This window comes from Parasteatoda tepidariorum, chromosome 9, assembly GCF_043381705.1.
Source record: "Parasteatoda tepidariorum isolate YZ-2023 chromosome 9, CAS_Ptep_4.0, whole genome shotgun sequence".
Lineage (NCBI taxonomy): Eukaryota > Metazoa > Arthropoda > Arachnida > Araneae > Theridiidae > Parasteatoda > Parasteatoda tepidariorum.
In genome coordinates, this window is record NC_092212.1 from 19,678,073 (window position 1) to 19,704,322 (window position 26,250).

At 27.2% G+C, this 26,250-nt stretch overlaps 2 protein-coding genes across 2 annotated transcripts in view; one reads left to right on the forward strand and one right to left on the reverse strand.

Moving 5' to 3' along the window:
• The window catches only part of LOC107437723 (zinc-dependent metalloprotease kuz), a 47,063-nt gene extending 39,937 nt beyond the window's left edge, over nt 1-7,126 (reverse strand). The window contains exon 1 of the mRNA XM_043039550.2: nt 6,883-7,126. Within this exon, the coding sequence (XP_042895484.1) occupies nt 6,883-6,943 (61 nt within the window). The 5' untranslated portion in view covers nt 6,944-7,126. The remainder of the gene's footprint in view (nt 1-6,882) is intronic.
• Nucleotides 7,127-7,316: 190 nt separating this feature from the next.
• LOC107437724 (ubiquitin-conjugating enzyme E2 eff) lies at nt 7,317-26,250 on the forward strand. Its single transcript, XM_016049813.3, has 6 exons — nt 7,317-7,677; nt 10,577-10,640; nt 10,730-10,761; nt 12,747-12,824; nt 19,911-20,016; nt 25,523-26,250. Exons 1-6 carry the CDS (start codon nt 7,654-7,656, stop codon nt 25,660-25,662), a joined length of 444 nt encoding a protein of 147 aa, XP_015905299.1. The 5' UTR covers nt 7,317-7,653; the 3' UTR covers nt 25,663-26,250.

Here is a 26,250-nt window from a genome sequence, read left to right on the forward strand (position 1 = left end):
AGAAAAAATATTTTACGAAGGGTTCATTTTTACGATTGTTAAGGATTAACGCCATTTGTTTAGAGTTTGTTTTTACTTAAAACAATTTGTGAACATGGAAATGATGATGCTCTGTATTATTTATAGAATTTTTAAAGACATTAAGACTTGACTTTAAATATTTTAAAATTATATTTCAGTCAGGGTTTTTGGCTCACCCACAAACCCCTCCAAAAACCCTTGGTGGGTTTTCTTAAAAAAACTAACTTAATAAAACCCAATATAACCTGGGATCAAATGAGCGTTTTATAAGTATAATCAAAATAATTAATAAAGAATAGAACAAAAGGGAAAAAGATTTAAGGGACTTCATATTTATCTACAATACATTGATTCTGAAGTTTTCAAATCAAAACTATAAATACATAGTTCAAAGAGTAATTCTTAAAACTACTAAGAAAATTGTTAAGTAAACAGTAGTTCTGTAGTTAGTGGGTCTGCAAAATGCTTACTTTATAACTAAAAAATGAAGCTATAACTTATGAATGTTTAAAAATAAATAAGTAAAACAAAAAAACAGAATATTTCGATGATCCCAATATTATGATTATATTTTTACTCAAGGAAAGAATTAATTTAAGAGTCTTTTATTATTACCAGCATGAAAATTAAATACATTAAAATTAAAACTTTTTTATTTTAATTCATAACTGAATTATGATTTTCATATAAAAGTTTTCTTTTTATTAAAATTGTTCTCTTTTTGAATTAAAAATTAAATCTAAAAGTGTTAAACTAGGCAATATCTTAAAAAACAAAATAAAACCTGAATTGGTTTCAAAAAAATTCGAATTGTTTTTTTTTCAAATCTTGATTTTAGAAGAACAATACATAAACTTTTTAAAATTACATATCACATACATTCAATTAAAGTAACAAGATAAAAAAACCTTTAACTGGAATATAAACAATTAAACTAGAGATACAAAAAGATTTTTATGGGAAAATTTAGTATTTTTCATTTGGTTATTTTTAAACCATATGCATCAATTTGGTTTAAACCAGCCAACCTTGTGGTATACTACTTAAACACTAAAACTTTCAGAATTTTTAGTAATTTTGCCAACATTTTAAAAGGCTCACCATGACGAAGCTGGAATAAAATTATGTTTCATATGAACTTTTGAATCATTTACAAGTAGTGGCATGGAAAATAACTTTAAATCAATTTTGCAACCAATAGAATCATACATTAAAACAAAAATTTAACTACCACTAAAAGAAATTTTCCCCAAAAGCGTGGAAAGGTATCAGCAGTGTAATATTATATTAACTGTACAAAATATTCATACACTGTGAAGAAACTATATAAATCACCATATAACATGATTCAAAAAGTTTTTACGTCAATTATCAATCTAATCAAAGAAAAAAAAAGACTTAAATGATAATACATAAATAAAAAGATAACTGTTTACACTAATCAACACTTTTTTCCTTCTTTTTTTTCATTTTATTGCAACCATATTTGCACAGGTATACAGGGTGAGGCAAAAAAATCTAGACAAACAATTTTTAATACATCTTATAATATAAATTAATGAAACACAACAAATAGTACGAGTAAACTTTTACTAACAAATAAATTTAGTTTCAAAGAGGGCACTTTTTGCAGCAATGTAGAGATGTTTATTGAAATTTTCAGCAATGAACCGCAAGTCTTCAACCTTTAATCCATCTCATTCCTGCCAAGGAGATTGCTTCAGACAGTCCAAACTTTTATTTGGTTCAATGCAGGCCCTAGACTCCAATACTGATCATACACTGTAATCAATGGGATTGAGATCTGGTGAATAGGTTGGCCATTATTCAGATGATATTCATGACCATAAAATGTGCCTTGCACCACTCTTGAGTCTCTTTAGCCTCGTGAGATGGTACAGAATTTTGTTGAAATATCCAGTTTACATTGCCGAACTGCTTTTTGGCCTACGGAAGTAGAATGTTCTCCTACTCTTTTTGATTTATTTTAACACCTGAATTATCAAAAATCTGAGGTGCAAATTCAGCAATTGTTGCTTGAAGCGTCTACAGATCAGATTCTATTGCTCTTGGAGGAGCTTACAGGACACTTAAGAACCTCTCATCAGTGAAAAGGAATCTTTCCCAGTGCTGATTTGGGTTCCATTGCTGAAAATTGACAATAAATATTTGCCTTTCTGTATTGCTGCAAAAGGTGGCCACTTAGAAACCAATTAAATTTATTTTTAACTAAAAGCAAACTCTTATTATTTATTCATTTATTTATTTTTAATATATAAATAAATGTTTTTTTTGCTGCACCCTGTGTTTTACTTGGAAATAACTTCTTTAGATTTTAAACATCCTTTTGTACGTAATATATTCAAAAAGTAACTGACATTATTCTTCATAAATATACAACTTAAAAAATAAATAAATAAATAAGAAAAGAAAAACTACATCTACTACTTCTAACAAGTGCAGGGTTTTTTACGGGTAGGTAGGCACTTTCCCTGTGGCAGAATTTTTTCGAGCTATCTGCGACAAAACTCTCTAGCACTAATATCTTTCTGCAAGATACTTTTAGCAATAACAAACATATGTCACTAATTTAAAATAACAAAAATGCTGTGTTTAAATTTTTTTTTTTAAAAATTGAACATGTAATAATTTTTTATTCTAATATTATGGGTGAAATTATCCCATTTTGTTAAGGGGGGGGGGGCTCACGCTCACAAACATTTTTTCCCTCGTATTTTGTAAATCAAGATTAAAAAAAAAACAAATAAAAATCATGAAATCCACAGAAAATTACTGATAAGAGACCAGTGACGAAATATGAATCTGTCTGAATCCTCAAATGTGTGTTTTGTTTCGAGAATAGGTTGTTGTAATAAATAATATTCAGGGGTCTGTCTAAGTTTTTCTGACAGGTACCTATTTTGTGAAAATTCAGATGTAATTTGTGAAAAATTAAAAATTATATTAAAAAATCAACACAAAAGTATGGATTTATTGTTTCTTAAGGGATAAAAAAATGAAATTTTAAGAAAAAGTATTTTGTGAAACTACCGTTTTTCCTAAAACTGATTTTGTGAAACTACCGTTTTTCCTAAAATTGAATTTGTGAAACTACCGTTTTTCCTTAAGTTGAATTTGTGAAGGTACCGCTAAACGGTAGTAAATTCGGCCTGGACAGATCCCTGATATTGCATAAAAAATATTGGATTTAAAAACTATGGAGAAATTAATAGCAATAACTGCCAAAAATTCGATAGAATTATTGCCTTAAAAAGTAAATCCTCAAATGCACGATTCAAATTTTCCATTTTGTTTGAAATATATCAGGATATTTAAAAGCCACCTGAAAATCAATATGAATAACTGCCAAAAATACAATCTAAACATTAAATTGATTTACGATAATATTGGCGTAAATTGAGCGCGTCAGAAAGTGATCATCTAAATGCATGATTCAAATATTACGTGTAAATTTCTGTAGAAAATAAAAGCAACTCTTTTTTAAACTTTTTAAAAGAAAAATCTTTCTGCAAGAACTCTTTAACGATATGCAAAAATGTTGCTGTGATTCTGCCAGGGGAGGGGGGTACTTTATTTATGTCGCACTAGAGCTGCACAATGGGATATTGGTGACAATCTGGAAAACATCCCAGAGAATGATCCGAAGACATGCCATCACGATTTTTTGATCCTCTACAGAAGCTTGCTTTGTAGCCCAATGACCCAGCTTTGGTAGCCCAATGACCCAGGCAAAAATTATTTCTATTAAAGGAGTATTATGCAGTATTATTCACAAAAATTTAAATGTTATATAAATATTATTCACAATCACTATATCATCACGTCATCTACCAAATGACAACTTTATTTGGATAAATGACCTGATGAAACAAATATATCGGGATTTTTAAAATTATCATTATGCTGAATTGCACTTTCAAAACACAGAAAATAGAGCTCATGAGCAAAACATTTGTATCATTTTGAAGATTTCCTAAAATTTAAGTAAGAAAAATGTAGGTTTTATAATATCTATAAGAAATAAATTAAAATTAGGTTTTAAACTTTGCATCACTTAAAACTGCTTGCTTATAACAAAATAAACAAATACAAAAATAAACTATTGATTATTCCTCCAGTAAGTGATCTAGGCAGATTCATATTAACACCTGACCTCAATTCTTAACTTCAAGTAATTACTTAATCTAAATTTCTATTTCAGAATTTTTTTAAATGAGTAAGACAAAATTATCATACAGCTATTAACATTTCAATATAATAATTTGAGAAACTTTAACGTTTATAAAAAATTACATAAAAAGAAAAAAAATGCATGAAAATAAATTATAAACTAGAAAATTATTAAAAGGAAATTAAATTTTATCTTTGCATGATTGTGATTTTGTTCCCACACTATTACATTTAAAGAAATCAAACATTATCATTTACATTCACGTGATTTGAAAATTTTTATTTTCAGATATTATATTCTTGTGATTTAAAATTATTCATCAGGATTCAAATTAGTGTGTTCGGAAAATCAAACACTGTTATTCCTACTGACGCAATTTGAAAATCAAATTGTGAACCGAACTCCTGAAAATTTCTTGAGTAAAATCATTAATGACGCATTTAAAAAATTGAATTGTCTTTATAAATTTAAATAATTGATATTTTCAAAACACAAAATTCTAAATAAATTATATGCAGCGTAATTTAAATGGATAGTTATGTCTAATCACATTTATTATTATACCAGAAAATTTTTTTACAAATGAAAGAGATGGCAAGTATAAATTCTAGTTCTAATATTTCTGAATAAAATACACAAGAATTTTTATACATAAATAGGCTGATCGATGATATCTCGAAACTTTGGGATTACGGTTAGCGGAAAATCCTATAATCCGGATTTTTTCCAGGAGCAGAACCCTCTGGAAGAACTGGGAATCAATCCCCAGTGGAAGCCCAAGTTCACCCAGCTTCAGATCGATGGGTACCAGCTTGTTTGGTAAACAAAAGCGGCTTGTTGGGCAGAACTGACCCCATTACAACAACCCAGCCATTAGTCACAAAATCGTGGAGCCTTAACCTCTATGACCCCAAATGGGCTGTTGCAGGAATGTTTTACTTTATTTATATATATATATATACATATATAGTAGGGAACCGATTATCCGGAGCGATCGGGACCATCGCTATTCCGGATAACTGATTTTTCCGGTTTTCTGTTTCAATTGTTAAACCCAACTAAAAAAAAATATATATTTGGAAATAATCTTAAGAAGAAGAAAAAACGATAGAGTAATTACAGTAATGATTATTTCGAAAATGATGGTATGGTAAACATCTTCCAAAAAAGAAAGAAAAATCCTAAAATCTTATAAGGAAAAAAAATGTTTTTTTAAAAAAATGGCGGGAAAATTTATCGAATTTGTTCCGGTTTTTTGGTTTTTCGGTTTTCTAATTTCCGGATAACGGGTTCTGCACTGTATATATATATATATATATATACATACACACACACTTATCTTTTCGCAGTTCAATAAAATAAATTGAAAACCTTATCATACTTTAAAAGTAAAACAAAATATGTTCACAGCTAGTGAACTATTCAAAAATTTTACATATCAATAAACTGTTCAAAACCTAGATCTAAAAATATAACTTGTACTTCTTTATCTAGATGGTACTTAAATCATTGAATGTAGATGTCTACATCAGTACAGAATTTCTGAATAGGGTAATTTTTTAATGAATTAGGATGGGATGGACAATAGTTATTTGTTAAAAAAAATTTCAAATAAAAGTAATAATTTTCTATTTATTATTAAGTTCAAAATATTAAGTAAATGTTGGGTAATAATGTATAAAATATTAAGTAAATGTTACAAATGCACAAATAATTATACAATACATGCATTGTTTTGTTATTCAAATATGCTTTTTATTTTTTACAAACTAACATGAAGTCAATAATTCACAGATTTTATTCAATGCGGAAAGCTATGTTAGGAATTTTCTAGGAAAGTTTTATTCTTTCACAGACAATATATGCCAAGATTTACCTACTGTGTCAAATACAATTTTTTAGACAACACTTCTTTTATTTTTATCTCTATTTGCATAGAAAGATACGAAAAAGATAAAACTGGTTAAATCTTATGCGATTTGTGTAGAACTTTTAAAAAAGGCACTTAATAATAAAATAATATATAAACACTTATAATAATATACACTTAAGTATTATATTACTTATATTCTCAATACATACTTAAAATAATAGTTAATATATTCAATAATAAACAATAATAAATAAAATAATAATTAATAATATACTCTTTATATAAAATTTGAGAGATAATTTTATATACTATTAATGTTCTATTATGTTTACATCCCCAGATTGTAAGAAATATTATTATATAAAGAATTAGTAAAAACAGTCTAATTTTATAAAATAACCAGGTTACAAACAAAGGTTAGCGTTTAAAGGGTATTATTCGAATGTTTAAAAACCAAAATTTGAAATAAAACTCTTATAAATATAAAACAAACGATAATTAATTGAGAAGCTATTTTAAAAAAGTTACTTTATAAAAAATTGCAGATATAGATTTAATAAAGTTAACAGAGTTAACTTAAAACATTTCAGATTCCACTACGATTTATTTACGAAAATAATTCAAATGTTGATGTTACAAATGAATAAATATGATTTGTAGTTGCTAATAAGAACGTTCTTATTATTTTTTATGCTATGTTTTAGTAATCAATAAATGAATTCTCAGACTATATTGGAAAAAATCACAACAAAACAAAATAATTATTTGTAAACAAATAACAAAAAGATGAACTCACAACTCTCCACCGTAGTCCATATAACAAAGGGGAGCATAAAAATAAGTTTAATGACGAGCATCTCGCGCAAAAATCGTTTTCGTGGTTTTCATAACACTTTTATTTAATTCGCTGATTTCTTATTGTCAAAAAATTTTACTAAATTTCATAGACATCCAACAAATTAAGGATATCCGCATCACTAGCTGCACTACACCTTAGACGGGTTGCCAGATACTAATATGATCTACTGAAACTGTCGCCAGAAAAAAAAAGTTTGGCAACTTATTTATTTTTTAATTTTTTTGCAAAATAATTAATTAATAAAGGTAATAATCTATTTTTTTGTAGCTGGTTTTATATCCTGTGAAGCAAAAGTTTATGAAACAGGAAATCTACTTCATGTACAATCAAATAAAAGATTATATTTGATTTTTTTGCCGTATCAATGAATTAAAAAAAAAATTTAAAATTCTTTGCTTATTTTTAACTTTAATATTAACTATCTGTTTGCATCTTTTATTATTTTTTTCAAAAGTAAAATGTTATAATATAATTATTTTTATTTATCTGGCTGCACCGCCTCACGTCGTTCGTCGCAATTTTAACTTTTTTTTTTCTTTCACTTCTGTATCTGCTCTATTGCTCTTTTGGGGTATTAACTACATCTGCAGTTCAACGCCTTTAGCTTTAAACTATTAAAGCGATTGGATATTATTAGTAAATATAATTTAGAGTGCCTGTAAATAATCCCAAAACGTATTTCGGATTCATTCCGTTCAAATATAACAAATGGCTTTGAAAAGAATTAATAAGGTAAGAAATATGTCCTCGTTAAAATGTTGAGACGATGCTGCCTACAGTACTAGGTTTGATGCAAAAAATAAAAACACGAATTGGTGTATATTTCAATAAATCTCTTTCAAACTACTTCATATTGACTTTAAATCTTCAAATTATTAGTTATAAACAGTTTTTGTTTATATTCTTGCAATAAAAAAAGTTAGGCCTACACCGATTTTGTTGTACGAATTCACATGACTTTCTTTAGTTTAGTTTTACTGACGATAATATACGCTTATATAATGTTTGTTCTTGCATTGTTTTAATGGTAAAAGCCATAAAACATTCTTCCGTTAAAATCTGGAATAAATATTGAAATTCCTCAGTTTTTTTTTTCAAATTTGTCTAGTTATTGAAAGCTTTATATTACGTATCTGCTAGTATGTTTACTTAGTAATTTTATATACATGTAATATTTTTATTAATAGAGTTTAACGGCTTACAAATTCTTGTGTTTTATGAATAAATGTTCAATTTTTAAATTTATTTAGCCACTAAATAGTGGGATCCCTTATGTCTGAGGTTATTTAATTGTTACACAAGTAATTTTATAATTTAGAGTAAGGTTACTTGTATAAAGAAAGAGAAATTGAATAAATTTAAGATATGTTCTTCTCTAAAAAATTCTTTTTAATACTGATTAATTATTATCACCACTTATCATCTTTTGATATTACGCATTTAAATTTCATTGATTTTGGGTATTTAAATCGTGAAAATATTTTGGTCTTAAATTAGAATAATTACACTGATAATGGATTTCTTATATTCATTTCTTTCATTATTAGAAAAATTAATCTCACTCATAATTAAATTTAATATTCCCAAATTTCTAATGTAGCAATTTAAGGGCAAATTTTACTACACTTCCAGTAGCAGACATACAGTACATAGTCCAGTAGTAGGTACATAGATGCTGGTGCAAAGAATCAGAGATTAATAAATTGAATTTAAATCAAAAATTAAAGAATGTGTTTTGTTTCAATCGTGATTAAATATGCTATTTTGTGATATAAATTTGGACCAGAATGCGAGGCTTACAATCAATAAACCACCATTAATTTCAAGCCTTTAAATCTGCATCATTTTATAGTGTTAAATAAAAAGTATAAATTTTATGGTAAAATAGTATAGGATGCTGAGAAATCTGGAATTTTTCCACTTCTTGATCTGTGGCTGAATAGTCGCCAAATCTTGGTAACTTCCGGGCAGTGGCCGCGATAAACTGGAAAAAAGACCTCACGGAAAAAGAACAACTGGAAGGGTTAAACTCTTAGCCTTCCCCTGGCAATGTCAAATCTCTACTTTTTTTTTAAAATTCCCATTTAAAATGCAGATCGCAAAACGGAAATATTCCTGAGAAATCTACATATCTTGTAAGTTAAATTAACTTCTTTTATTAAAGGAAATGATGGTATATTAAGATTTTGACATGATAGCTCTGGTAGTAGAATTGAGTCAATCTGCAGTACTATTTTTAAAAATTCAAATTTAGCTCGAGGTTTCCACACAGTCAGAGATTATTGTAAAATTCAAGCTTAGTCTACCCTATATGTAGCTTAACTTTCAAATATTAGATATTAATTCTATTCACAAAAATTTTGTTTTAATATCAAGTTTATACAATCATACTTGAGCTTTGCTCAAAAGAAAAACATACTTATACTAAACATAATAAAGAAATCAAAAAGCAAAAAAAAAAAATTGAACTGGCAGTTAATTTTGAAATAATATCTTCATTTTAAAGGAAGAAATCGAAAATTTTCTTTTATAGTGTTTATTTTAAATTTCTCCAAATCAAATTCATTACCATACCATCACAGATACTTTGTAGACAAACAAAACAAACGAACATTATCTATCGAGATAGTTAAAAATAAACGAAGGAATCATTTCTTATTTTTTTATAAATGAAGAAAGAAAAGTCTTTTTAATTTTATCTTTACTTAACTGATTCTTAGTTTTTCTGTTAAATTTTTTTTCTTCTTTTTTTGATGGTGGAAATAATCTACTTATACTGTGATAAATTGTAGCTTCCGCTGTAGTATTGGTGAGACAGATAGCTGCCANGTTAAAAATAAACGAAGGAATCATTTCTTATTTTTTTATAAATGAAGAAAGAAAAATCTTTTTAATTTTATCTTTACTTAACTGATTCTTAGTTTTTCTGTTAAATTTTTTTCCTTCTTTTTTTGATGGTGGAAATAATCTACTTATACTGTGATAAATTGTAGCTTCCGCTGTAGTATTGGTGAGACAGATAGGGGCCAACTCCAAAGGTATAACTTGTAGCCAACCCTGTGGCAAACATCTAAATTTTTTAAAATTTTTGAAAGTTAAAACTTTTTGGCACTTTGGCGACTATAGTTGGTGCGACACATCACAATATAGAAATATCCCCAAAGGAAAATAGAAAATGTTTAACTAATTGAAATTTCTTTGTTTCAATATTGGTAATTGAATTGTTTATGACTAGTAATTATTATATATTTTCTAACTAAATATAGATAATCACAGGTAATCTTAAACTGGTTTTAATGTTCATTGTTAGTACAGAATAATTACTTTGAATGTCAATAATAATTATATCTATTGCTGAGATTAAATTTATACATCATATATTTTTATAGGTCATATATTTTTATACATCATATATTTTTATACGTCATATATTTTTATACATCATAGGTTTGCATTAGTTGGTGTAAATTTTATTGCAATTTTTCTTTTCAAAATATGAAATTTTTGTGATATTCACATAGTAATAGTTCCATTAAGAGGATTTTGAATCAATTGTTTCATATTAAAAAAAAAGTTAAAAAATGCAATAATTGGATATTTTTCTTTGCAATAAATTTTTATTTTATTTTAGGAACTACAAGATCTTGGACGTGATCCTCCAGCCCAATGTTCAGCTGGCCCTGTTGGTGATGATTGTAAGTGCTGTGAAATTATTTTAAAATTTAAAGTTTTGTTATGATAATATTTTATTATGTTATGATAAATTTTATTTTTCATTTTTTAGTATTTCACTGGCAAGCTACTATAATGGGTCCTGTAAGTATATTAATTCATTTTCTTAGATACAAAGTTCATATAAATAGCTATTTTAATTGTATTGAATTGTTATTTTTAAAAAGGATTTGCATGAGTGAAATTTGTTATACTTGTATATGTCAAATGTAGAATATGATACACTTTAAAAATTTAAGAGTTCTATTTAATGGACAACTCTGTTGATTATGGTCTTTTTGAATGGGAATTTTGATATATTGACCTCATGAAAAGGTGTATTCGAGTTAAGGAACACTGAAAAAAATTTCAAAAAGTAAGATAGAAGTTGAGAAATACAAAATTAATTCTTTATTACTAAATCTATCTTTCTCTTCGGAGAAATCTACTCGTTTGAAAATAGCATGTTATGATGCAATTGAAGAGAATTTCATACTCAAAGAATTTTTTAACGTAGTCAAACTTGCTTATAACAAGACCTTAACAAGAACCCGGATGTAACAAAGAAATCAAAAATAGTTGGTTTTTACAATGGAAAGTCTATTTGAGCCCATGAGTCCTTGATTTTACTGAGCAATGTTTTGTGCTTCAACTTCCACTTCTCAGCTAAATTCATTTTGTGATAATACAATGTTTTTTTTTCCTTCCTGCTAAGTGTTTTATCTGAAGTACATTTACACAGTTCAAAGCAAGTTAAATTCTTTAGTCCTAGATAAAAATAAAATGCTGTATTGTTTTCATCTGATTTTATAGACATTGAATGAGTTTTAATTATAATAAATAATTTGAGGATAATTGTTACACATTAATATTTAAAACTAACTGAAAAAATAAGATTGAATGCTGATTAAAGTATGTGAAATTGAATAAAAAAAAAAGTCATCTTTTTTATCTGTGATTAATTTATTATAATTATATAATTGTTTTAGCCATTTTCATTAGAAATATTTAGTTATATTGTTATTAAAATGTATTAAGCATTATTATATTTTATCAGAGCTTCAATTGATATATGTTTTAAAAAGATTTCCATAAAATCATTTTTTACAACCTTATTTATAGAGTGAAAATTTCTATCATTTTTAGTTCTTGCTTGAGCTGTAATGTGTAGAAAAATGTAGTTTTCTGTTTGTGTTTCATCAATACATGATGTATGTCATCGTTTCAAAGAGGGAAAGATTAATATCGAAGGAAAATATAACTAATTTAGCAGTAATTGAGTAGTTAAAGGGATTTAAGACAGAAATTTAAAATTCCGTAATTAAAAACGATGTAAGTAATGAGCCAAGGAATAGAGAACCAAATAATAAAAAATATGGATTATTCATTTAAATATAATCAAATTTATATATAAAAAAATTTAACAATTTATGAAAGTGTTTAAAACAATAAATATTACTTTTAATAGAGCATTAAACCGAGGAAAAAGAAGAAAAATTGAAGTCTACAGATCTAACCATCAAATGGTTGTTAAACAAATTTAAGCTAGGGTTTCACATTATCTTATGACTATCTGTGAAGAAAAATCAGTAGATGCATAACATGAAAGAGATTGCAACTATAAAATCTATAATTGTTCATATACTTTTTAAATAAGGACTACCTCTTTTTAAGAAATGAAATAATCTGGTCTCTGGAATTTCTCTTGCTAGGAGATACTACTAATTTTATTAAAATGACAAAAAATTCAAGTTTTTGATTCAATGTAGGTTCTAAGGGTTTTTTAGTTCAGGATAATCATTTTGACTTCTAGCATGTCACGATATTTGTAAAATCTATTGTTATAATTTAATTTTTAAAAATATCTCATATGATCTGTGTAGTAGACTTGGTTTTGTATCCTTGGCAGCAGATAAGTTGTGTACTTTGCTGAAGTATGCGTAATGCCTAAGAACTTGTATTTTGTGTTGCTTAAAGTAGTTCGTTTAATAGAAAGTTCAAAAAAGAGAAAAAATTTTATTTTATTTTAGATTTACTAGAAGTGTTTTATTGATCTTTGTTTATGATGATTGTGTTTTTGTTTATTACAGCCAGATAGTCCTTATCAAGGAGGTGTCTTTTTTCTCACTATTCATTTTCCTACAGATTACCCTTTCAAACCACCAAAAGTAAGTTTGTTTGTTTTTTACTAAGTTTTAATGTTGAACTGCTTTTCTAGAACCCATTAAATATGAAGTTTTTTGAAAGGTTATGCTATGTTAATTTAAAAAGAAAGTGTTTGGTAATAAAGTAATTTAATATTTTTAGCTTTGGTAAAACATTTGATTAACTAAAATTATTTTTTGTTATTAGGATTATCTTATAGTAAATTAAGTTTTAGTGTATGTATAGTTATTTATGCAATTTGTATTTTATTATTTTCATATAATTATTTTTCTATGAAATTCAGATTTTACTTTTTATTACTTTGTTGAAACCATTATAGTGAAATATTGTGAGAAATTTTAGTTTTACGAACTTACTAATTAATACAAACAATTACTATGACTTTTCTTTTGTAACAAATCATTATTATGTAAAATTCTATTTACTCTTCCTGGGATACAAATGTAATATGTCTGGCACTAAGTTTTTTTTTTTTTTCATTTTTTGTTATTTATTAACAAGAAAGTCTGAAATACTTCAATTTCTGATGAGTCATTTAATATCAAAAGGTTTATATTACGAAGAAAAAAATTAACCGAACTGGGTTTTTAATTTGATATTAAAACATGGTAAACTCGAGCAATTTTGAATTATCTCTTAAGTTGAAATTAGATGACAAAATTCTAAATTAGGGTGGCAAAGATCTTAACTGTCCTGATTTTTGTGATAAAACTATTTTCTGATTTATAGCTTTTGTCTTTATTTCTAATTTGTGTGTATTCAGATCATCCTGTTTTCAATGAATAAAATTGTGAATATTAAGATTTCAGTTAAAGAATCGCAAGATATAAATTTTTGAATCAACTTTTTTTTAGTATAATTAATTATTAATGCTAGTAAAAATTGTAAAGTGTAATAATTCAGATTTAGACTGTCCAATAATTATATACATGTTCAGTCACATATAGTCTTACTTACAATAGTCATTGTTTTAAAATTTTTGGACAATGACTTCACTTGTGAAAAAAATTAAGAATTTTTGCATTTTAAAATTTTATTGGCTATTAATTCCCTGTCTTGGAATTAAAAAATTAATATAAACAACAAAAAATTCAGAAATGAGATTTTTGCATAGTTCATACTTTTATATGATAAGCTATGTATTGCAAAATCTGTTTTTCAAGGAAAAATTTATCAATTTTCTGAAATTTTATTTTTGTCTTGCAAGGGTAAGAAAATAGTTGTCAAGCTCATTTTCTTGAAATCTATCATGATTTTTTCAATTGTATGGCAGATCTTTATACATTCTAGCAAATGCTTTAACCAATCTTATAAGGTAGAATTTGTAGTTTCAAAATTATTAATTTGTTTCTTTTTATCTGATTTTAAAAATGATCAATCCCAATCAATGTTGTAATTGTAGAATTATTTAATAGGGAGTAGAGGGATCATCCTCTAAATTTTATCCAAAATTAATAAGCTGCTTGTGCACTGTTTTCAAGATCCATTATACGAAAATTCATAAATGATTTTTAATTTGAATTTTCAATTAATTTGAGTAAAATTAATATTAAGCTGAATATTGTGTTCAGAAAAAAAACATAAACTTTAAAACTATATTTTAGCAATTGCACATATCACGAAAAGGAGTTAAAAGTGGGAATAAAGGAAAATCGATTTTATATACTGAATAAGATGATTGTTTTTGCATTTTTACTTTTAATTAGTAAAATTAATGGATAACATAAATTGTTATTTTACACATTTTTATTTATAATTATTAAATATTTTCAACACCAAAATTTAGGTTTTTGACGGTAATTGTCAACAAAAAAAAGGAAAATGAAAAATAATTCAAGAATTGATTAATCACTTCTAATTTTATAATAGTATTTATAATGTTTATAAATACTTCATGTTTACAATACCTAACTACCCTTACACCTAAATTTTGGGTTTCATGACGATTAAAATCACCTTTGTATTCCAAGTTAATTTTACTGTTTTGTATGAATAAGACCGAAATTCGAAACTATTATTTCGATTGATACTGAGCTGCATAGACTACAATGTAGGTGTGCTGAAACTAAATGTAATAAAATAAAGTGTAATTAGGAAATTTATTCTAGTAACTGCACTAAATATTGATTGTAATTTAATTAAATCCTTGAATTGAAAAATTAACTTATTTAAAAGAACATTATATTTTTGTAAATAATTAGTTTACTTACCAGAGATTATAGTATAGTCATAATTTATTTAACTGTGATACAATCTGTAAGAAAATGTATGGTATTGCATTAACATAAAAATTATTCATAGTTGTTATGAATATTGAACAGTGGCGAATAAAAATTTTATACCAGCTAGTATCATTAAAAAATTAAAATTCATGCTTCTATGTTATAGATCATGTTTTAAATTTTATTAAGCTAAAATTATGTGTTTTAGTATTAGAGCATGAGAATAATTGTATGTACACTTATTCAAATGAAAAAAAAATGAATTCGCTGATTTTACATGATTTTTTATTATAAAAAAAATTGAAATTGTAGCATTTCACTTTTGGTTATCTCTTTCCTTCCCCTTGTCACAAACTGTCGTAATTTCAGGAAACCTCTTCAGAAGTGACATTTATGTATGGCTTTTAATCCTAATTAAAACTTATTTGACTAAGGAAGGAAGTCTTTAACTGGAATACAAATTTTAGTTAAATATTGGTCAGGGGTCTGTTTAGAAGAAATACAAAAGAGTTCATCTTCACAAAATATCTTTTCATAAAAACGGACCCTTTACAAAATGATTTTTCTTTTAATCAGACCCTTCACAAATTAGTTTATCTTCATTATTTTTTTGTTAATCGAATAAACCCTTCCCAGGAGGGAAAACAAGAAAGATGGATGTAAACGAATTAAGTTTTGTCTTCGGCAGACGCTTCTTCCATTATTTGTGCGAAATGAGTATTCTGCATTCAGCAGTATAGGCTAAATACCAAATATTTGTTTGTTGCATCTCTAATATAGAAGCAGCAATTGCTGTTTATTTTTGAAAAATAAATTTTTTTATTTGTAATTTTACAGTGCTGAGTATAATCTTGTATCTATTTACAGTTTAAAAACTCCTTGAAAAAGTTTTTTGCAATAACCGGACCCTATTTGCACAAATTCATACAAGCAGGACCCTGGTTGAAAGAATGTGACTTAACGTTTATTTTATATTCACAAATTACGAGTAATTTTTTCTCAATTTTACAAAAACTAGACCCTTTGGAAAATGTCCGGACAGACCCCTGTTGGTATAAGGGCATATTAATTTACTGATACTATTTTTTAATACCATAAAAATTACTATTATATTTTCTCTGTATTGATCTCAAAGTATCATGAGCTGTTCAATACTTTATTAGTAAAAATAATGCTAGAAACTATTAAAGCTCTCTGTTCTGAAAAAAGTAACTATAATTTTAAAATAAAGTATTTCTCTTTTGCAATAAAGTTTGTTAATATTTCATTTATGTGAGACAAATTACGCTATTTTAAAAAGTAATTTAAATTGAGGTTTAATTTTCTGCCCTTTTTAAAGGTAGTCTAGTATGTGTTATAAACCTATCCTGATTCTTTTTGTGAAATATCCAATTTTTTCTTCTCTTTGGCTTTCTATAAAACCTGGATTTGTCATAATCTGTTATTTGCAGACTTTAAAAGCATGCAACTTAGTTTAAAAATTCAAGCCTTCCATTAAATTATGTTAAAATGACTACATTTTCACTTCAATTTTTGTGAACTTTCATAAATTGAAAAATGTTTTAAAATAGTCAAGAGTTATTTTAACAGAAATTGTTAGAACTGTTAGTTTTTATTTTTAGCATAGCTAAAATTTGCAAACGTGGCGTTTGTAAATGAGGAAATTGCCCCCATTACTTGTTATGAGGGAATTGCCCCTATTACTGGTTATGTGCTATAGCACATAAAATATGCCCTAAGTGAAAGATGCAAGACAAAAAATAAAGTTGTGCTCCTTGTGATGCTTAATTTTCCTCCTCAATAAAAAAAAAGGGACCTGTGCAATCATTTGTTTTGGTCTGGGCAAAATTAACCTAACTTTGAAAGAGAAATTTTTTTCAAGTCTATTTCTACAGAAGGACGAGATAATTTTAATTCATAATACAAAAATATCATTATTAATAGTATTGTATTTAAAAAAAAAAAAACAATTTTAAAACTGTACAAATAACAAATCTAAAACATTCTTGTAGAGATTATATAAGATTGAGTGTAAAAAAACCTAGGTGGTTTTAAGATGTCGCTGTTCAAAAATAGATTTAAAAATTGCAGTGTTTAAAGTATCACCTGGAAATTATTAGAAAAAGCTGTCAAAAAGACAGCAATAAAATACTAAAATGCCCTATTGGAAATTTACTTGTTGTAATAAAATTTGATTAAAAAAAATATGATTTTAAAGACAGTGTAGAAATTAATAGTGATAATTAACGAAAAAACGATGGATAAGACCGCAAGTACGTGGTTGCCACAGGCGACTAAAATGCAACTATTTGCTACTATTTTCAGCATGAAGCGACTATGGCAACTTTTTTACTTGAAAAAGCTTTAAAAAAAAAAGCAACTATTTTCAGGAAAAGGAGACTATTAGGAGACTTTTCTGTACTCCTAGCTATGTTTTTAGCATAAATGGGGTTGAAAACCTGCTGCCCTGAATTTCTTTTCTTAAAAAATAAAATAATAAAATTTTTAAAAAATGAAATTTTTAGATTGCAAATTTGAGTCATCACTTTTAGCAAATATATAATATATATATTTGCTAAATTAATTATTGATAAAAGGGAAAAATTTTTCGAGTAAGTGTGTGTTTTTTTTAATACTTTTTTTTTTTAAAGAAAAAGTATTTTTTGAATGAATTCTAGTAAACTAAAAGTATTTAATTTTCTAAAAATATACAAATTTTTTTATATAAAAATTTAGTGCTAGAGCATTAACGTTTATATAAAAATTATCATATTTGCCACCAACTTGACTAAATGGATAATGGTATATGACAATTAAGTCATTTAATAAAATTTTAGTCTTATTTTTGTTCTCTTATTTAGGCAACTATTTTCATGCTTTAGGCTACTGAAAGCAACTATTTTGTTCATTTTTTTCTGTGGCAACCCTACAGGTAATACAAATTGGCATCAAACATGTGAAAAACTGATTGCCTAATTGGAAATTTACATTGTAATAACATAGTATTAAAAATAACTGGATTTTTAAAATCTTGTAGAAATCCACAAAATTAACTATCGAGAAATAAAAGGCAAACGGCTAAAAATTTGCTGCAATGAAATTGGTGGCTCAAAACAATTGTACTGAGCGAGAAACGGTAGAATAGATATTTGATATACGAAAGAATCAGCTTGATTAAAAATTCTCATAGTAATAAAGTATTAAAAAACTGGGATTTGAATAAGAATGTTTATTTATTACCAAATTATCTCTGTTCGAAATTTACTCGTAATAATGCAAAATTAAAATAATTAAATGTAATAGAAATTATTTATCTCAGGCTTGACGCTTCATTTAACTCAATTGTTGGTAGCCTCAGAACTGTCTTATATCTATCGAAAATGGACCTATTCTCTTCATAATTTATTGAAAAATGGTAAAAATGAAAAAAAAAAATTATTTTTAAAGCAAAAAACTGGCAATTTTTTGTTTTGTAATCGATGATCAAGTAAATTTTTTGAGATGATCAAGGTTAGATTTTTTTTAATAAAATGAAGTTAATTTCATGATATTTAATTACTATAAATTTAGGTAGGGATTCGAACCTCATAAAATTTTCCTTTTAAGTGATTTCTTCTGAAATTTTGCAGTGAATCTTCTGCAATTTTAAAAATTAGGGTTGTCAGGTATGTATTCCAAAATCAAAGATTTATATACAAACACCAGCATTAAACATTAAAGGGTAATAAAATTTCACAATTGTCATATTATTCTATAGCTGCATCCATATCAAAAATTTTTGAGAAAGAAATAAAATTTAACTTTTATTCAATTTCTTGAAATCAATCTGAAATTAAGTTTCTGAATGTTCAAGCTCTATAGTAAGTTTATTTAATTTACAATATTTACACAACATAGATATTATTACTGAAAGTTATGCCTTGTCATAAAATGGTATTAAAATAAAAAAAATTCGTTTAAATTTAATAATGAGAAATAGACAAAGTACTCTATTTGTTAGGTAATTAAAGAACGAAAAGCTCAATGTGTAATGGATTTAGTTTCCTTGTGGTAAACTCACATGCGAGTAGTATATGCCATCTCTTCTGCAGTAACATTTACAATAAAATTTTTGATTTAAAATAATAGGGTATAATATTTTTTAATATATGTTGGAAATGAAAAATTAAAATAAAAAATTTTTGTTTCAAATATTGTCAAATGTGTGTTTTCATTCCTGATTACATTGTTTAAAAACAAACTGAGGTAACGACTAATAAATCGATAAATTAATCTGATATGAATTAACTTTTAATTGCTGTTAAATAAGTACTCAATAAAAATGGTTTTAGTGTGACTATAAGATACTGAAACCTGAAACTGTGAGGGAATAAAGCAATAAAAATGTTTTAAAATACACTGAATTTTCTGGACTATAAGAAAAATAGGTAATTGGGACAACTGCTAGGTCTGAAAAAAGTTATGTTTTTTTTTATGGTTGGCCAAATCATCCTATAACTGTCCATATTCTAAACATGGTTCAGACTCTATCTTTGGTAAACAGTAATGAAATCTCAAAAGTATAAAAAATTTAAAGTTAATGTGTGTCAATTGAATCATTACCATTCCTACATTAAATAATACCATGATATACCCATATATCAATATACATATTAAATGTCTTTGAAATTGATATTATTTGTACTCTTTAAGATTGTTACTTTTATTCATTCAAAAAAGTTGAGTTATGTCTGTTTATTAATAAATGTTTTTAATTTTGATTGAAACTTTTAAATATTCATACATAGCTTTTGTAAAATACATTGCTCAAATCTATATGTGACTCATGATTTATAAATTAAAATATTTTTTTCTTCTTGAAAACAGGTAGCGTTTACTACTAGAATTTATCATCCAAACATCAACAGTAATGGTAGCATTTGCCTGGATATTCTACGCTCACAATGGTCACCAGCTCTAACAATATCTAAGGGTAAACTTTTTCGTGTTCATGTAGTCATCTGATTGTTTTTAGGGTCTGAGAATTCATTCCCTTTTTCTATTGTTAATTTTTTTTTATTCCATCGCTTTTCAATGAACTAAATTAAGTTTAATTTATTGATTATCATAGTTTAAAAATTTATTATATGTTAATAAGCTTTAAATAACAAAACTTGTAATAAAGTCCAACATTTTGAGATAACATTTTAAAATCTTATTCACAGTGCGTTCGTTTTTAAGAAGTGCTTAAAGGTGCTTATTTTTGGTTTACGTTTTTTTTAAAGCCCTTAAAGGTTACTTTTTATATTTGGTGTTTGTAAAAGGTGCTTTTAAGAAGAGATTTTTATCTTTGCCATATCAATTGTCGTTCTACATTGCAAAAAATTCATGATTTTTATAATTTTCTCTACAATATTTATCAGAAACTAGTTATTTTATTATGATTATGTAAAGTTTTTGAAAATGTTTTTGAATTTTATTGATTTTATGTTCATAAATTAAGAACTTTAAAAGGATAGAAAAAATTTTGTTACTGTATGGATCCAATTTTTTNTTTTTTTTTTTTTTTTTTGGATTAAAAATGTTTTTTTTTAGTGCTTAAAAAGTACTTAAAAGGTGCTTTTTCTTGATGAAAAATCAAGCTACGCACCCTGTTATTCATGTATCTGTTTCTCAGAATGCTAATGAAAAACAAAGTGAAATTTTAATGCAGTTATATATACATACAGTGCAACCTCGGAAATCCGGACTGCTGGGGGGTTTGGAGGGTCCGGAATTCTGAAATTTTTGGATTTTAGATACCTTACTTAAATTGATAGAATTATCGAAGTTTCTAATTCGCCAGGCCGATTTCGCGATTAAACGCGTGTGTGAAGACCTCGGATGTCAATTTTAACTTAACATTACTCACTTGAAATAAGAGACATTCAAAATCAAACTTTCGTTATTTCCCCCTGTAATTGATTGTTTAGATAACATAATATTACAGGGATGAGATTTTTCCGCTTTTTAGCTGATTTCCGCTTTTTTCACTTTTATCTCTTGAATTTCAGCTTTTTATCAAAAATTCAGATTTTTCTAAAAATTTCACTTTTTTTTATAAGTATTCAGCTTTTTCAGAAAACTCACCCATTTTCAAAGAGAAACACAAAATTCAAACTACATAGCTACCAATCCTTTCTCATTTTTACTTATTTTAGCTATTTTCTCCCCTTTTACACGCAGCAGATAAGATTTTTCGAATTTTTTACCCGCCCTCCAGATAGATCCGATTTTTGTAGTTCAAACGACGCTGTTTCTGACAAGCCTTTTAGAGGTCCCAAGCCTGGAATCTGCTAATATCTCGATTCTTATTCACACGATTTTAATATCAAACATAGCTTTTCATATTTGCGTGTTGCGATTCTTATTCACGCGATTTGAATATTGTACGTTGCGATTCTTATTTACGAGATTTAAAAATCCGATATTGTGATTCGTATTTACGCCTTTTTAAAAACCTATGTAGCGATTCGTATTCACGCAAGTTTAAAATTCAATGTCTTGATTTGCTCATGCGGTTTATAATATCAAACATTGATTTTCGTATTTATACGTGATTTTAAAATAAGGCATTGGGATTCGCATTCACGCATTCTAAAAATTATGCATCATAATTCTTATTTATGCAATCTAAAAATTACGCATCATGATTCGTATTTACGCGATCTAAAAATTATGAATCGTGATTTGTATTTACGCGTTTTAAAAATTCTATATCCCAGTTTGTATTTTCTCATTTTCAAAATCGTATATCTAGTTTCATATTCATGTGATTTCAAAATCCATAATTGTTATTCATATTCACGCAATTTTAAGATCAACTATCGCGATTCTTGTAAGAAGTAAATTTTTTTTAAAAATTAGTTACTATAAAAGTGACTGTTTTTCTAACGACGATTATTAGTATGTATATGTAAGTGTTACAACATCAGAGAAACTGGAAGGGAATATATTCAAAACTTACATTCTGTGCTTGCAAAGAAGAAAAAATAGGATTTGTCACAAGATGTTTGAAGATGGACTAACGACTAAATATAGCAAACATAAAAGATATAGCAAACAAAAGCAATCACTTAAAAAGGGATTTAATTTAATTTTTTTTTTTTTGGAAAAAGAGTTAATTAACTCATCATCAAAATTTTATTTATAATTGCTGTTATTTATGCTATAAAATGCAAAATTCTTATCAAATAAAAAACAATTATCTAAACAGTTGCTGATTGTCATGTAATTTTTCAAACTAAAATAGCAATTTTTGTATGTTAAGGAGTTACTATATATTTCTACTTCACTGTTATTGATATGTTTCAGAGGGCTGTAGTTAGATTAGACTATAATATGAACATAATGATTCGGTCCATTGTTAAAGTTTTTTTTTCCAATATAATTTAAAAAGTAATATTACTGATATATTTGCTATAAATCACATAACAGTATTTATTAAAAGAAATGAAATATTAATGTATATTCTCAGTAGTTTTAATTTGCTAAACCAGGTAGTTTTTCAAGTAATAATTGTCTCTTATGTGAACTGAGGAAAAATATAATTTCCAGCTTTATTTTTTCAATTGGTAATTTTTATTTTCACTAAATGTTAAGTATCAATGTAATCATTTATATAATAATAGATTAGTACACAATTGTATGTCAACACATTATTTATTACCTTAAACTGTCTGGAATTTATTATTAAAGGGTTGCGCTTGCGTAAAATTTACTATCGTGGAAATTCAGCTTTTTTGCCTTTTGGCTAATCTCATCCCTGATATTAGCAATTAAAACTAAAAATATATGCTTTTAAAAGGTGAGCTGAATTTCAACTTATAACTGAAACAGGTGCTTCTAGGCTAGACTGTTCTAGCTGATAGTAATCCTTTTTTTGTTGGGGGGTGAAAGAACTTGTCCCTGCCTCTTAAGCTTCAAGGTAAAGAAAGAACCAGTTTTATTTCTTCACAAGGGGGAAAAACAAAGTGGTAGAAGAATTCCTCCTCCTGCACACCTTATCTATCAAAGAATATAGAGGGGATTCCCCTCTGTATTCTTTGTTATCTATTCAGAGCTGATAAGAATGACTGAAATTTCCTTATCAGCTATGCCCTTTCATTCACTCCCCACCCCTACCTCTTCATCTACTGCTTCATTGTTTTAGAAGAGTTGGGGATTTGCTCTTACATTTAAATTTTTATTTATTGTTTTTTTGGGAAATTTTTTCTGACAAACTAGACATAAGAGTCTGGATTTTCGAGATCGTACTGTATATATTTATCTGGTTGAGTAAAAAGTTTTCTACCAAAAAAAAATGATCTTGTAAAATGATAAATACATTCAAAATTAGCAAGATGAGGATAGTAATCTCCATTCAAATTAACAATGGTCTGCTAGCATTTTGACAATTTTTCAATCCCTTCTGCAAAGAACTGTGGTGTGGGCGAGTTTAGAAAGCAATCAACTTCATTTATGACCTCGTCATTTGAATGGAAATTTGTGTCATCAAGGTACAGATAGCGATTCAAAGACTCCATGTTTGGGCTGTACGTTGGATGTTACATCCAATCCCACTCCAGCGTGTAGGGCGTCCAGCTGGTCATTGCACTAACATGTGGTGGCTTGATGAAAGAGAATCGCATTCCTTCGGAACTCGTTTTTTGTGAATGGCATCGCTAACTTTAATTAGCATATTGCTATATATTGTACAGTTGATAGCTTGTCTGCTTTTCATGTACTCCTTTAGATAATTCCACTAGATACAGAGAATCCCTTTCTTGTTGGTTAGTGCTCGTCTTACAACCGAACCTGCTGATTCCTCGGTTGCTGACCACTCTCCTTTATGGCTTGTATTGTTGTAGTACACCCATTTTTCGTCACTAGTCGCAATTCTGTCCAGAATGTTCTCTTCTCTTTGATCTCTGAGCAGAGCCATACAGGCCTTACTCTTTTCTTCAGCAGTCAATTTGTGAGGAACCCAGCGGGTAAACTTAAACTTTAGATTTATGCATTTGAGAGCATTGAATATTGTTTTTTGGCAAATGTCAAGTTCTAAAGCAGTAGTTCATGGTGAAATATTTCTGTCTTGATCAATGATTTGCTTTTACTGGTGACAATCAACCTCAATAGGGCAGCCAAAATGTAGTTCATCTTCAATGTTGAAATCTCCTGCTTTTAACTTTCGAAACAAACTTTACTGTATCATAAGAAATAGTATTGAAACCTAAACTTTCACACAATTTTTGGTGGCACTCAGTTGCACTGAGTTTTATTTCTGAACTCCTAGTACATAATCGTTCTGATCTGTTGGCATGATAGTTCCATTTTGAGCACTTTTTTAGTGCACAAGATAATAAAGTTTTAACAAACAAATTGTAGAGCTGTATAGTTCCAACTTTTAGCTTTAGAATGCAGAAACCTGTTGGGTCAAAGGTAACTACCACGTGAACGGCTGATGTTGACGCGGAGGTATCTCCCCTTGGTGGAAGACTTTTTACTCAACCTGATATATTATATGCACACACAGAGAGAAAACATGGAGGAAAATAAAGATTTATGAAAGGAAAAATAAGGATTATTAAAATACAATATTTAAAAAAAAGATAATCTTGTTACTAGCTCACACGATTACATCAGCAAAAAAGAGTGCTTTCTTGTATTGTATTAATATAGCAAAAGCAAAATATAACAGTGTTAGGAGCACCCAACATTTTTTTTAACGAATATAGAACATATTAAGTTAAAATATACAAACGTAATCATATCAAGCAAAAAATAGAAAATAAAATGCACAAATCAAATGTATTTACACTTACTGGCATCTTTCAAACATGATTTAAAAATATTTTTGTAATAAGTCTGCCAGATTACTAAATATGAAAATAGAAGCGTAAATAGGGGATAGATGGATCATTTTATGGCGCGTTTGATTTGTGAGTTTCCTTGAATTGACCTGAATCTGGATGTGTACAAGGTAGTAATATAATACTGTTTGAAATTAAAATTTATAATTAATAAGGTTGAATTTTGATCTTTCAATTTTAATAATTTTAGAGAAATTAAGATTTTTAGCCACAGATTTGCCTGGATATACATACATTTGTATGAGTAGTTTGGTTTGTTACGCAGAAACCTCCCTAATTCTTAATTTAATTAGAATCTCCAAAACTACATTGTATTTTAATATTGCAACTGTATTTCTAAATCTTAAAATAATTGCTTATGCAAGGCGGCAGTAACTGAATATTGCTTACAAGCAGTACAATTGTATTTTTCTTTTTAAAACAAATTTAGAGTAAGATTATTTTTTCTTTAAAAAAAAAAAAAAAAAAGATTAAAGTCAAGTTATATCAAATTGCAATTAAAAGAACTTTGGTGCCATTTATAATAGATTTTCTTTCATCATATGTAATGCTTTATTTTGCTCTTTATTGTTATTGTTTAATTTTGTGTCTTATTCCTTTTATTTTTAGTTTTGCTATCTATATGCTCTTTGCTTTGTGATCCAAATCCAGATGATCCTTTGGTACCAGAAATAGCTAAAATTTATAAAACTGACCGAGAGAAGTACAACGAGCTGGCCCGAGAGTGGACAAGGAAATATGCTATGTGACCTCTCTTAATTAATTTGATATAAACTAGCGCTTCTTCCATTACACCATATTACTTTCTGCTGTTTCCTGTTCTGGTCAATGCGGTTATTTTTGGGGGCCAGTTCTTATTATTGAGATTTGTGTAGCATTGAATTTAAGTGAAAAAAATTGACTCTTAAATTATTAAATTTTATACTTCTATATTGTGAGAAAAATAATTGGTGTTCTAAGCTATTGTAAATTGTTGCAAGAACAAAAAATCCTTGCATTTTTATGCTTAAAAAACTGGCAGTCCTCTTTAATTTATTATTTTTTTATTTTATTATTATTCAGGGCAAGATGTTGTTGCAACTTATAGTTCACCTTGCACCTGTTGTTATTTTGTTACTTGAATGTACATTAAATTAAAGCAATCACTATGCTCAATTTCTAACTATATATTAGATGACAGTTTCTATAACCAGAACTGGAAATCCATCAATCCAGTGGAAGACATGGCCAGACATATTATTGTGTCAATGTGTAAATGTAATTTTTTTTCCCCTTTTCTCCTCTGAAATGAATACTGACTTGTGCTGTGTAAATAAAACTTTTTACATCTGCCAGAA